The sequence below is a fragment of the Sinocyclocheilus grahami genome, unplaced genomic scaffold, assembly GCF_001515645.1.
Source record: "Sinocyclocheilus grahami isolate Dianchi unplaced genomic scaffold, SAMN03320097.WGS_v1.1 scaffold692.1, whole genome shotgun sequence".
NCBI classification, from domain to species: domain Eukaryota; kingdom Metazoa; phylum Chordata; class Actinopteri; order Cypriniformes; family Cyprinidae; genus Sinocyclocheilus; species Sinocyclocheilus grahami.
In genome coordinates this window covers 713,717-728,139 of record NW_015505871.1, presented here as the reverse complement: position 1 = coordinate 728,139, position 14,423 = coordinate 713,717, and the positions used below count along the sequence as shown (strand labels likewise).

Sequence of the window (14,423 nt, the reverse complement as noted above, 5' to 3'; positions counted from 1 at the left end):
CCACAGATTGAATTTACAGGCGTCTTTTATCCATGTGTCGTTGTATGTGATTAGACTCCTGGGCTCTCTGGGTGGCTGACAAAGCAATCTGACAGAAATATATGGTGGTAATAATATCTACCAGAGCCTTCCCTCCAGCAACAGTCACGTAATTGAAGAAAGCCACTCGTATGTTGAACTTAGATCCACAATCTAATTCGTCCTGCCCTTTCCCTTAAACACAGTTACCCTGCAGACACGGGTCAAATGAGCAGATAATTTAATAGTTATTTGTCTAAGATGCTGTTTTAACCTTTAAAAAGCCATCTGGTGGTATTACTATTGACCAGTACTGTCAAACGCCAAGACTTTGTTACACGCACTCTGTCTAAGCAAGCAGTCGATGTTCTCCACACAAAGAAGCTCGGTCTAGAATTGTGCCTATTGTGCGGAAACAAACTCCTTGTTGTGTCTTCAGGAGGATTTGAGGAGTTAAGGGTCATATGATGATATGAGCGAAACACATTGGGTTCATCGTCACGCACGTGCATTAGCTCAAATGCAAATGTAATGATTAGCAAAACACACGCTTAAAGAAATTCAATAATACCTGCACTACCATTCAAAAGTTTGGGATCGGATTTTTAATGCTTTAATGTTTTTTTTTTTTTTTTTTTAAAGAAGTCACTTCTGCTCACCGAGGCTGCATTTATTTGATCATCAGTAATATTCAGCAATACAGAATCCTGAAAAAAGTATCACAGGTTCCAAAAAATATTAATCAGCAGAACTGTTTCTAACACTGATAATAAATCAGCATATTAGAATGATTTCTGAAGGATCGTGTGACAATGAAGACTGCTGAAAATTCAGCTTTGCATCACAGGAATAAATTATATTTTAAAGTATATTAAAATAGAAAATGGTTATTTTAAACTGTAATAATATTTCACATTATTACAGTTTTTTCTGTATTTTTGTTCAAATAAATGCAGCTTTGATGAGCAGAAGAGACTTTCTATAAAAAACAATACAAATCTTACTGATCCCAAACTTTTAACCAGTTGGAATTTTTGACTAAATGTGGGTTAAAACTACATACAACAGCAGCTCATACTCGGAAATGTAACATGATAACAAGTTTGACAGGAATACTGTGTATTTTCAGCATCATTTCTCCAGTCTTCAGTGTCACATGATCTTCAGAAATCATTAAAATATGCTGATCTGCTGCTCGAGAAACATTTCTGATTATTATCAATGTTGAAAACAGTCGTGCTGATGTATATTTTTGTGGAAACTGTGATACATTGTATTTTTCAGGATTTTTTAGTGAATAGAAAATTCAAAAGAACAGCATTTATTTGAAATAGAAATCTTTTGAAACATTATAAATGTCACTTTTGATCAACTGCTTAAAAAAAGTAAAAAATCACTTTTTAAAGAAAAACTAAAAGCCTATCTCTTAGAGAAGGCTTATTCAAAATCATAATTTGTTTGTCGGTCTTGTCATATTATTTTATGTACTTTGATTTCTTTCAAATGATATTGTTCAGCACAATGGTCAACCATTGTTGTTTTATTGTGATTTATAAAGAAAACAAACCGAGCTGAACTGAAAGTAATAACTTTTGATCAAGGCTGTCAAAACAGCAGTTTATCAAAGTTTATAATGGGAAAAAAAACTTTTTTTTTTATTGTTTAAAATTACTCCTATTGTAGTGTCTTTGAATTTTTTTCAGAAAATCGTAGATAAAATGTGTGGCCTGGATTTATAGTCTAATGAAAATTCATAACGTAATGAAACTCTGTAATAGTGCAGTCAATTGATTAATCGCGATTAATTGCATCCAAAATATATATATTTTTTTTACGTAATATACAGTATGTGTGTGTGTACTGTGTATATTTATTATGTATATATAAATACATGTATGTATATATTTAAGAATTTTTTTTATACATATATATAAAATGTTTGTATATAATATTAAATTATATATATGTTTGTGTATTTATATATGCATTATAAATATACACAGTACACTTGCATATATTATGTAAATAAACTCATTTGTTTTGGATGCGATTAATCGTTTGACAGCACTACTCTCTAATGTCAGAAGCCACATATGTATGCATTTTTATAACACATGTATTTTCAGTTATTATACCATAGGCTTGCCGCGTTAGACGGTGCTGACGGTGATACTGGTGTTAAGCCGCAACACCGGTTACGTCACTTGGCCACCGCGTCACCGACCCCCACCGTCGTTTTGATTTGTTATCGTAATAAAAATCATTGAGTTCAGTAAAAGAACAGACACTGAACGCGGCTGCTCAATGCAGCGTGCCGAACGACAGTCGCATCACATATTAGATTTAGTTTATCCAGTGAAGAGAGTGAGTCGAGCTGACTGACAAGAAGAGCGAGGTGAGACCGACAAGAAGAGCGAGGCGAGACGGACGAGAAGAGCAGGGCGAGGCGAGACTGACGAGAAGAGCGGGGCGAGACTGACGAGAAGAGCGGGGCGAGGCGGACGAGAAGAGCGGGGCGAGGCGAGACCGACGAGAAGAGCGGGGCGAGGCGAGACCGACGAGAAGAGCGGGGCGAGGCGAGACCGACGAGAAGAGCGGGGCGAGGCGAGACCGACGAGAAGAGCGGGGCGAGGCGAGACCGACGAGAAGAGCGGGGCGAGGCGAGACCGACGAGAAGAGCGGGGCGAGGCGAGACCGACGAGAAGAGCGGGGCGAGGCGAGACCGACGAGAAGAGCGGGGCGAGGCGAGACCGACGAGAAGAGCGGGGCGAGGCGAGACCGACGAGAAGAGCGGGGCGAGGCGAGACCGACGAGAAGAGCGGGGCGAGGCGAGACCGACGAGAAGAGCGGGGCGAGGCGAGACCGACGAGAAGAGCGGGGCGAGGCGAGACCGACGAGAAGAGCGGGGCGAGGCGAGACCGACGAGAAGAGCGGGGCGAGGCGAGACCGACGAGAAGAGCGGGGCGAGGCGAGACCGACGAGAAGAGCGGGGCGAGGCGAGACCGACGAGAAGAGCGGGGCGAGGCGAGACCGACGAGAAGAGCGGGGCGAGGCGAGACCGACGAGAAGAGCGGGGCGAGGCGAGACCGACGAGAAGAGCGGGGCGAGGCGAGACCGACGAGAAGAGCGGGGCGAGGCGAGACCGACGAGAAGAGCGGGGCGAGGCGAGACCGACGAGAAGAGCGGGGCGAGGCGAGACCGACGAGAAGAGCGGGGCGAGGCGAGACCGACGAGAAGAGCGGGGCGAGGCGAGACCGACGAGAAGAGCGGGGCGAGGCGAGACCGACGAGAAGAGCGGGGCGAGGCGAGACCGACGAGAAGAGCGGGGCGAGGCGAGACCGACGAGAAGAGCGGGGCGAGGCGAGACCGACGAGAAGAGCGGGGCGAGGCGAGACCGACGAGAAGAGCGGGGCGAGGCGAGACCGACGAGAAGAGCGGGGCGAGGCGAGACCGACGAGAAGAGCGGGGCGAGGCGAGACCGACGAGAAGAGCGGGGCGAGGCGAGACCGACGAGAAGAGCGGGGCGAGGCGAGACCGACGAGAAGAGCGGGGCGAGGCGAGACCGACGAGAAGAGCGGGGCGAGGCGAGACCGACGAGAAGAGCGGGGCGAGACGAGGCGGACGAGAAGAGCGGGGCGAGACCGACGAGAAGAGCGGGGCGAGACGAGGCGGACGAGAAGAGCGGGGCGAGGCGGATATATTCTGGGTTCATCTGCTTGCCTGTACATAGTATGCATCATCAATAAGGTGTACTGAATTTGGCCTTTATATGTCACTGTCTTACTACATTACTACTTAATGTACGTACACAGAAAGATAGTAAGGACATCGTTAAAATAGTCCATAAGACATCAGTGGTTCAACCTTAATTTGATGTTTTTTCATTTTTCTTTGTGCACAAAAAGTATTCTTGTAGCTTCATAAAATTACGGTTGGACCACTGATGTCTCATGGACTATTTATACGATGTCCTTACTATCTTTCTGTGCCTTGTCTGTGGTAGTTCCCTTGCTGTCTATGCAGGGTCAGAAAGCTAATTCGAAAATGAAAGTAAAATGCACACGGTGCTTTTAAGCTATTTAAAAGCGAAGGAAAGCGAGGAAAAGAGGGAACGCCCCCACGTTGATACCGGTATTACAGGTGTTGCCACACGTCGATTAACCGGTGGGAAAATGTCCTCACTGTCACAACCCTATTATACCAGGGGTCAGTGAGTTTGCTGGAAAGGTTCTCAAGAAGGCTATTAATATCAATTTGAAGAAATGTCATGTATTGGAGTACAGCTGAAATGCTGCATTAGCCAATCAGCATCCAGAACTATCTGCTGTTTAATGATGTGTTGTGCCACCACACATGGCATTTCTGGTTTCTGGAACAATGCTGCTCTACGAGTAACCGTGTGGCTTTTATTGGGCAATCTGACGGATTAACACATTATAAGCTTTTCTTTTTTATTCCACAGGTGTCTCTGGAGCAGCGTAATGCAACTGTGACATATGACCACACTCGCCATAGTCCAGAATCCTTAGCAGAAGCCATTGAAGACATGGGCTTTGAGTGCAGCCTGACTAATGCTACGTCAGCACCAGTCCAAACAGAAACCAAAGTCTTCAGCACAGCTGGCTGTAGCACAGACTCTATCCAGCAGGCACGGAGCACGCTGGCCCAAACTGAAGGGGTGTTGGAGACGCAGGAGAGCGTTGATCACCGAGGACTGGCTGTCACGTCTGTCCCGTCTCTGGTCAGTGCGGAACAGCTCGGGGACGTGATGAGCTGCTTGGTTCCTGATGCACATGAAGAGCCGAGCTCTCGCTCCTCCAGCGGGGTCGAAGCGGTGAAAATGCGCATTGAAGGAATGGTTTGCCTGTCCTGCACTACAACCATAGAGGGCAAGATTGGGAAGTTAAAAGGCATTGAGAAGATTAAAGGTATCACGTGACTTCTGCTGTTGCTTCAGTAAAACAATCTCCAGTGTCGTCGTCACGCTGAACTTTAACATTTGTGTGACCCTGGACCACAAAACCAGTCATAAGGGTCAAGTTTTTTAAATTGAGATTTATACATGAATATAAATCTGAATAAATAGGCTTTCCATTGATGAATGGTTTGTTAGGATAGGACAATATTTGGCAACTATTTGAAAATCTGGAATCGAGAGGGTGCAAAAAAATCTAAATACTGAGAAAATCACCTTTAAAGTTGTCCAAATGAAGTTCTTAGCAATGCATATTACTAATCAAAAGTTAAGTTTTGATATATTTACGGTAAGACATTTACAAAATATCTTCATGGAACATGATCTTTACTTAATATCCCAATGATTTTTGGCATAAAAGAAAAATTGATAATTTTGACCCATACTATGTATTTTTGGTTATTGCTACAAATATCCCCCAGCAACTTAACACTGCTTTTGTGCTCCAGGGTCACATTTAATCATGCATTGGGAAGTTTATATGGTAAAATCAACTTTAAACTCAATGGCATTGTGTTGCTAGTTGATAAGAAATGAGATCTTACACAATCTATACATTTAGGATAACGCAATATGACCTTCCCTTCCTCATTATCTTGCTTAAAGTTGCACTAAGGCAAGATTGTAACCAGTGCTGGGTAGATTACTTACAAATAGTAGTCTGTTATTGATTACAAATTGCATGATGAAAATTGTAGTTAGTAGTGTAATCTAGGTTACTCATTTTAGGTAATGTATTCTGACTACTTTTTTAGATTAGTGTTATCTAATTTAGTATTTTATCTAATAACACATTGATATGAAAAAAGCAAAGACAAAAAATATTCCGTTTTTTTTTTTGTATAAACATCATAAAATGCATTAAATATGACATTACACCGGGGTTTCCCAAACTGGGCTGAACTGCAGAGGGTTTGTGAGTTGATAAAAAGCTAATAATTTATTAAATCATAAAAATGTAAAATAAATAGAAATACTTGATTTGTTTACCTGCGTGTCAATGTGACCGTTAACCGACATCAGAGAACTGTAAACATACAAGTTGTTAAATTATTGCAATGTTAACTTTCCTCAGAGATATTTCAAGTAAATATTTTATTTTAAGGGGTTTGTCTGACAAAAACATTTGACAAACATGAGCATTGTTGTATGAGCAAAACTTTACTAGTGTTGATTTTGTCGGCCATTTTTAATTTAGTCTTCGTGTCAAATGTACTTTTTAGTTATTATCATATTTAGTCAATCTTGTCTTGTTTTTGTTTAGTCAAGTTTTAGTCGACTAAATGTCTGAGCATTTTAGTTTTAGTCAGTGAAAACTTTTCGTCACATTTCCGTCATGCTTAATAGTTAAACTGATCAAATAAAAAAATTTAAGAAATTTTTTTTTTTGTTCAAAATAATAATCGAAAAGATTTTCATTTGAGAAATAAATTTTTGCATTTCAGGTATTGCACTTTCACCAATAAGCACAATGTGGACTCATACACATGGTTTATTTGACCTCATCTAGTGTACTGATTTATTACAGGATATTTAATATATAAATTAATATCAAAGACTTAGAAATGCACTCTCTCGGTCTACATTATACTTTGTGTCGCCCCTTATCTGTTATAAATTCACTGTAAACCACGGCTTCTTGGGGCTTATTGCTTTAATAGTAATTCCAATAATTCCAAATTGCAATAATGTTTCTCTATTAAAACAACAGCGGTTGAGTAAGTGCATTTATTCAGCAAACACAATCGCAAACGGACATCTCACATGGAGATCGCTAAACTCCAGCTTACATGTTTCAGATCGTCGTCGGGCACGTCCGTAATGAAGAACGAGCGCCAGATTGCAAAAAATAATCAAAACACCGGGAAGAAAATGCATCCTTTTAACAGAGAAGCTCTGATTTGCGGATTTGAACTCTTGATATCTGGCAACCGCACACATGAACGCTCGTGTAGTAGAGGCGTGTACAGCAGTCCGCAATAATATTCTGTCTCATGTTTTTGGTATAGTTTTTATTTTTTAGAATACATTTTAGTCTCGTCAACAATATTGCATGTTGGTATAGTCACAGCTATCGTTTATTGACCTTATTGCAGTCTGGTCTTAGTCATGGCCAAAATTAACACTAGAGCGTGCATATTCTTATTAGCTCTTAAATACTGTAACATTTCCTGAGTGTTGATTTTTGGTTTTGTCCGTGCTTTTTCAGTCTCTCTCGAATCCCAGGAGGCCGCTGTACTTTACCTGCCTTGCGTCGTCACGGTGGATGAGATTGTGAACCAAATCGAGGTGGCTGGTTTCAAAGCCATTGTTAAATCAAAACCTCGGCAGTTAAAGCTCTCAGCTAGGGAAGTCGAGCGCCTGCTCAGCGCTCACAAACAGGAGGAGAAGGTTTCAGAGCCGTGCACAGACTCCAGCATCACGACAGTGTTTCAGCTGACGGGAATGCACTGCAAGTCTTGCGTGGTCAACATTCAGGACAATATATCCAAGCTGCCTGGAGTGAGTTCGGTCGTTGTGTCCTTGGAGAACAGACAAGCTACGATTCAGCACAACCCAAAACAAGCCTCAGCGGTGGAGCTACAGAAATCCATCGAAGCCCTTCCTCCAGGGGATTTTAAAGCTATCCTCCCAGCTTCCCCAGAGCCAGGCTTCCTCCAGCCGCTGGTATCAGTCGCGGAGATCCACATCGAGGGCATGACCTGTGGCTCCTGTGTTCAGTCCATCGAGGGCATGATCTCCCAGAAGAAAGGAGTGAGATCGGCCCTAGTGTCACTGGCCAATCATCAGGGAACCTTTGAGTATGACCCTTTAGTGACGACCTCAGAGGAGCTGAGGGCCGCTGTAGAGGACATGGGCTTTGATGCTTTTCTCCCTGGTAAGTGCTTCTTCTTTTGTCTTTCCTTCTGTTAGTCTTCACTAGGCTGGTTAGCTGCACTACATTAGGCGCATTTCCATTACCCTTCAAATCACGCAAATTGAAATTGCGAACTTTTATAGTCAATAATAGTCTACTGGTGTTTTATCCTTCAGTCATTTTGAATTTGAATTAGCTTGACTTCTGAGATTGTTCAGATTACTAATGAACATATGTGACCCTGGAGCACAAAAGCAGTGTTAAGTCGCTGGGATATATTTGTAGCAATAGCCAAAAATACATTGTATGGGTCAAAATTATCGATTATAGAAATCATTTGGATATTAAGTAAAGATCATGTTCCATGAAGATATTTTGTAAATTTCCTACCGTAAATATATCAAAACTTAATTTTTGATTAGTAATATGCATTGCTAAGAACTTCATTTGGACAACTTTAAAGATGATTTTCTCAATATTTAGATTTTTTTGCACCCTCAGATTCCAGATTTTCAAATAGTTGTATCTCAGCCAAATATTGCCCTCTCCTAACAAACCATACAACAATGGAAAGCTTATTTATGTATTATGTATAAATCCCAATTTCAAAAAATTGACCCTTATGACTGGTTTTGGGGTCCAGGGTCACATATATATACTGTATAAGACAAGTTTATACAAGCTGTAGTTGTAGTTCATGCATCTTTTCTGCAAAGATATTTAACCAGTGATTTGTTTAACATTTGCATCATGTTGACAACTTCATGTGTGGTGCACTTAAAATATAAATTTCTTTAACTAGAGGGTTAATAAAGAAAAAGTTATTTGAATCATGGTGTAGTTACATTTTCAAAAATCGTAAAAATCGAGAATTGTTCAAACATTTTTTTGCCATATCGCTCAGCCCTACCTTGAACATGCAAATGTGTTACTTAATTATTAATTTATTACCTTAAAATCTCAGGGGTACTGCAAGTACATATATTAGGTGAAAGGCATCATTGCACTACATGTAAATGAGAAATAACGTGAATTTGTGCATTTTAATGTGTTTGAAAGACAAAAGCCTTCCGAAGACAAAGACTTGTGTGCATGATATGTAATCAATAAAAAAGTAACTGAAGTCTGATTACGAGTATTTTAAATTGTAATATAATCTAATCACAAGTACTTAATTTTTGGAATCTGATTACGTAATCCAGATTATATGTAATCCGTTACATGCACATAATAAACCTGAATCGTAACATTGATGATAACTGGGTGGATCTCAGAGGCATCGTGCCCATTTTGTTTTGAGCCTCCAAAAATGTCTCTGTCTTTGGTAATTTAGTATGATTATTGCAAGTAAAAAAAAATAAAAATCTGATAAAAGTGTTAGGTCACCCAAAAATGAAAATTGTGTCAAACCTGCAAGATTTTCATTAATCTTTGAAACACACTTGAAGATATTTTAATGGAATCTGAGAGATTCCTGTCCCTCCATTGAAAGCCTATTCCACCAAAATGTTGACGCTTCAAAATATTCATAAAAAAGATATTGTAAAAGTCATCCATATCAGATTGGCTTGATGTATGAGAACCAGTGTGGTTTGTTTTTGCGTATGTTCTTGTCCTGGTCATATTTCATCACGCCATAAAAAAACCGAAAACAATAAATTATGTTTTGCATCAAGACAATGAAGTCTAGTTTTGGGCGATTGAGATTTTCTGGCACTGTGACACTATTGTCACGACAAAAGCACATTTCCGTCCCAATTCTCAATAGCGTCGGCATGTGTCCAGATGATTCATGTATTTATAGAATACAGAAATGCAAGTCATCATGACTCAATGTTATATAAAAATCATCTTCACAAAAACAGTTAAGCGATACCATGAGGTTTAAATTCAATTAATTCTAAATATTCCTTTTTATTTTTTTAGCTTTGCAGTAATGAGAATTGATAAGAATGCCACAGTCGTAATAGTTCTAATAGGCCTTTTGGTGATAAATATAAACTTTTTAGTTGATTTGTGAATAGAATATGAACCAGATCGGTTTTGTGAGATTCACCTAGCAATCACATCCGTCTCGTTCTGTTAACATTTGATATAATCTTACTTTAGAATAGCAGAGTTTATTTTAATTGAACTAAAAGGAGGGAGCAAATTAATAAGTTATAATATCATGTCGTTTTCTCATGTCATTGCTTTGGAGCGCAGCAGCAGTGTCCTACATTGTCACCAGTATCAGGTCTCCTTTAACTTCGTCCTGTCGTGTTTACAGAGACAAATTCATTGGTGCCTTCAGTGGTCAAAAGCCCATCGCCGTCTGTCCGGAGCTCGTCGTTATCTCCGGTCTGGTCAGCCGTGAAAGAGGATGAAGCGGAGAGTGACGCTGAGCCTGCAACAAACACAATTTCCAAATGTTTTATCCAGATTGGCGGAATGACCTGTGCCTCCTGCGTGGCCAACATTGAGAGGAACCTGAAGAACGAGCATGGTAATCCCCGGAGCTGGGTCTGATTACAGATTACTTGCTGAAAACTGTAGTTAGTAACGTAATCTATGTTACTCATTTTAGGTAATGTAATCTGACTACTTTTTTTTTTTTTTTTTTTTTTTTAAATCAAGCTCGTTTTGAACTTACCGTTTAAATGTAACATTGATATAAAAAAAAATATATTTTTTATTTCAACATCATAAAATGTATTTTTACAATTAATTAAATTTCTAATCGTGATTACAATTACGGATGCCACAATTACGTAATCGTTCAAAGCGGTAATTAATCGTTTAAAGTCCACGTATGTTATTCTGCATGCTTAGGATGTGTTTTTTTCTTTCTACAGGTCGTTATCGTAAGAGTTTTTCCATTGTTTTAATTTTAGTTTTAATATAACATTATAATACCATGCATATTTTACATTTTTTTTTATAATTTAAAGAAGAAACCAAACCAATGTATATATGCCATTTGAGGTCTTAGTACTATAGAAAAGCAATACGTTTTTCCGTTTTTCAACTTGTTGTGATAATTGTAATTAATAATCGCAATTACAATCTCAAGGGAATAATCGACAATTATGATTTTTGTCAGAATCGTGCAACCCTACATTAAACATTACATTACACCAGAGTTTCCCAAACTGGGCTTACTGTAAGAACTGCAGTGGGTTTGATTTAGTTGATATAAAAAGCTAGTAATTAAGTAAATCATAAAATGTCAAATAATAAAGCAATAATCCCCGTTGTTAGGTACTAAGTTATTTCTGTTATGCGAGTAATATGTAACCATGTAATCCATTAAAATGTATGTGTAATCTGATTATGAGCATTATAAGATGTAATATACTCTAATTACAGGTACTTAATTTTTGAAATCTGATTATTACATGTAATCAGTTTCTGAATTGGACATTCAAGACTCACACATTTATATTTATTGAAAGGAGAAGAGAAACCAGTCTGAGACTTGTGTAAGAATTTTTTGAGTGTAAAAATATTTTAATAGAATGTCCAATTTTAAATGATATTAGACAACGGTATTATTCAGAAGATTTACTAAAATATATATTTTTTAAAGTCTCGAATTTAAAAGAATTTTAGAGTTTTTATCTCTGATTAAACTGAAAGATTGTATTTGATTTTTATCACTACTATTGTTGTTTCTTGTGTGTTTACATGTATATAATGAATTTCTTAAGAAAATTATATTATTGTAAATGATGTATTGAAATTATATTGTTAATGTTGCCATAAATATAGACATTTTTGCGGATATGGCGTTGAAACGAGCAAACGAATAAACAAATAAATAAACAAGCCAACAAAAAAAAATAACAAACAAACAAATAAATGTATTTATTTATTTAAAAAAAAAAAAACTGTTTCTACCCAGCACTGGTAATCCCTGATCTTTACAAACAAAATAAAATAATGCTAGACTATAATTGCACTGTATTAAATCATAGTTATGTTGTCAATTGATTAATCAGTAGATCTGTTACAAAACTCATATTAATAGGTAGAACGCTTAAAACAAATATGTAAAGATTGTGTTAAAATCTGAGAACGGCTGTATTTAGTGTGGCATCGTGTCTTTTTTCCTCAGGTGTACACTCCGTTTTGGTTGCACTGATGGCCGGTAAAGCCGAGGTTCGATACAGCCCGTCGATCATCGATCCTCAGAGAGTAGCGGAGTTTATCCGAGAGCTCGGCTTCACGGCTGCGGTCATGGAGGATTGTGACGGCTCCGATGGGAACCTGGAGCTTGTGGTTAGCTATTGCTGATTTTTGACCCATTTTCTAATCAGCACGAGTTTGAGGATGACGTGTCTGTTTTTCAAAGGTCAGAGGGATGACATGTGCCTCCTGTGTTCACAAAATTGAGTCTAACCTGATGAAGCAGAAGGGCATCCTCTATGCTTCAGTTGCCTTGGCAACTAATAAAGCCCACATCAGACATGACCCAGAAGTGACCGGCCCGAGAGATGTGATCAGATGGATAGAGGTGAATTCACTTTCATGTTCACACACATATATGTGACCCTGGAGCACAAAACCAGTCATAAGGGTCGAATTTTTTAATTGAGATTTATGCATCATCATCATGAATAAATAAGCTTTCCATTGATGTATGGTTTGTTAGGAGAGGACAATATTTGGCTGAGATACAACTATTTGAAAATCTGGAATCTGAGGGTGCAAAAAAATCTAAAAATTGAGAAAATCATCTTTAAAGTTGTTCAGATTAAGTTCTTAGCAATGCATATTACTAATCAAAAATTAAGTTTTGATATATTTACGGTAAGAAATTTGCAAAATATCTTCATGGAACATGATGTTTACTTAATATCCTAATAATTTTTGGCATAAAAGAAAAATCTATAATTTTGACCCATACAATGTATTGTTGGCTATTGCTACAAATATACTCCAGCGACTTAACACTGCTTTTGTGCTGCAGGGTCACATAAATCTTAATCTGCTTGCATAGAATTTGAAATATTTCAGCAATCCGCTAACCGTGAAGTGTGATAACCAGTGATAGTTTTCAGTCAGCATTCTGAATCAGTCACTTATTGAGTTGTGTGTCAGTTCATTATGTTCTGGAACAAAGATATAAATAATATTATAGGGAACTATGAAGACTGTTCTGTAGCGTGTGTTCTGACATGTACTTCCCTTTTTTTGATGGACAGAACTTGGGATTTACAGCCTCTCTAGTGAAGAAAGATCGTTCTGGGTGTCACTTGGATCACAGCCGTGAGATCCGACAGTAAGTACATGAGCGAATAAGAGCAATGCGTTTCTGGAATGAGTTTTTAAAACATTATAACCTGAATAATCATGGAATTTGAACATAAACGTCTTTGTGCAAATGATGTTTCCAGAGGAATTAAAGGGATAGTTCACCCAGAAATGAAAATTCGGCCATTAGTTACTCACCCTCACGTCGTTCCAAAGAGCTTCGTTCATCTTCAGAACACAAGTTAAGATATTTTTGATGAAATCCGAGAGCTTTCTGACCTTGCATAGACAGCAAGGGAACTACCACAGACAAGGCACAGAAAGATAGTAAGGACATCGTATAAATAGTCCATGAGACATCAGTGGTCCAACCGTAATTTTATGAAGCTACAAAAATACTTTTTGTGCGCAAAGAAAAATGAAAAAACATCAAATTAAGGTTGAACCACTGATGTCTTATGGACTATTTTAACGATGTCCTTACTATCTTTCTGTGTACGTACATTAAGTAGTAATGTAGTAAGACAGTGACATATAAAGGCCAAATTCAGTACACCTTATTGATGATGCATACTATGTACAGGCAAGCAGATGAACCCAGAATATATAAGTTTAATATGAAATGTTTTCCCATAGAAAACCATTATATAGAAGACACTTAACCATTTAGTGCATTGCATTCATTCCGGGCTCATCTGCTTGCCTGCATAAAGCATGCATCGTCAATAAGGAGTGTACTAGGGTTGTGACGGTGAGGAAATTTTCCCACCGGTTAATCGACGTGTGACAACACCTGTAATACTGGTATCACCGCGGGGGCGTTCCCTCTTTTCCTCTCTTTCCTTCGCTTTTAAATAGCTTGTAAAAGCAGTGTGCGCATTTTACTTTCACTTTCGAATTAGCGGCAATTCGGCATCAATTGCTTCAATGCAACAACAAAATACAACGTCAAACTCACTTTAGCCTATATATAAAACATAGAACTTTTATTAACAAAACAAATAAAAATACACCATGCTGGCTATGCCTAATATAAAATAACAAATAACTTACATAAAGTTTAAATAGGTATACAAAACTGGAAATAAGTAAACATGTATAATATATAACCAAATAAATAAGAAACGTAGAATGTTTATTAGTAAGACGAGTAAGAAAGCTTGGATGTCAAATAAAATAAATAAATGACACAAAGTTTAAATAAAGTAAAATCAGTAAACAATGTGGAACCAATTAAATAAGAAACTAATGTTTAAAAAAACTTCCAAAATTAGATAAACGGCAAAAGTCAACAGGCTTTTCAAAATCCAAAATATTGCCAAACAGGCGCTTTTGCAT

The 14,423-nt window shown here is 38.5% G+C and overlaps 1 protein-coding gene across 1 annotated transcript in view; it reads left to right on the top strand.

The window, feature by feature from the left end:
- atp7a (ATPase copper transporting alpha) overlaps nt 1–14,423 on the top strand; it is a 36,660-nt gene that overhangs the window by 3,185 nt on the left and 19,052 nt on the right. The window contains exons 3-8 of the mRNA XM_016243501.1: nt 4,481–4,946; nt 7,203–7,871; nt 10,120–10,335; nt 11,947–12,110; nt 12,184–12,345; nt 13,037–13,113. Coding sequence (XP_016098987.1) covers nt 4,481–4,946; nt 7,203–7,871; nt 10,120–10,335; nt 11,947–12,110; nt 12,184–12,345; nt 13,037–13,113 — 1,754 coding nt within the window. The remainder of the gene's footprint in view (nt 1–4,480; nt 4,947–7,202; nt 7,872–10,119; nt 10,336–11,946; nt 12,111–12,183; nt 12,346–13,036; nt 13,114–14,423) is intronic.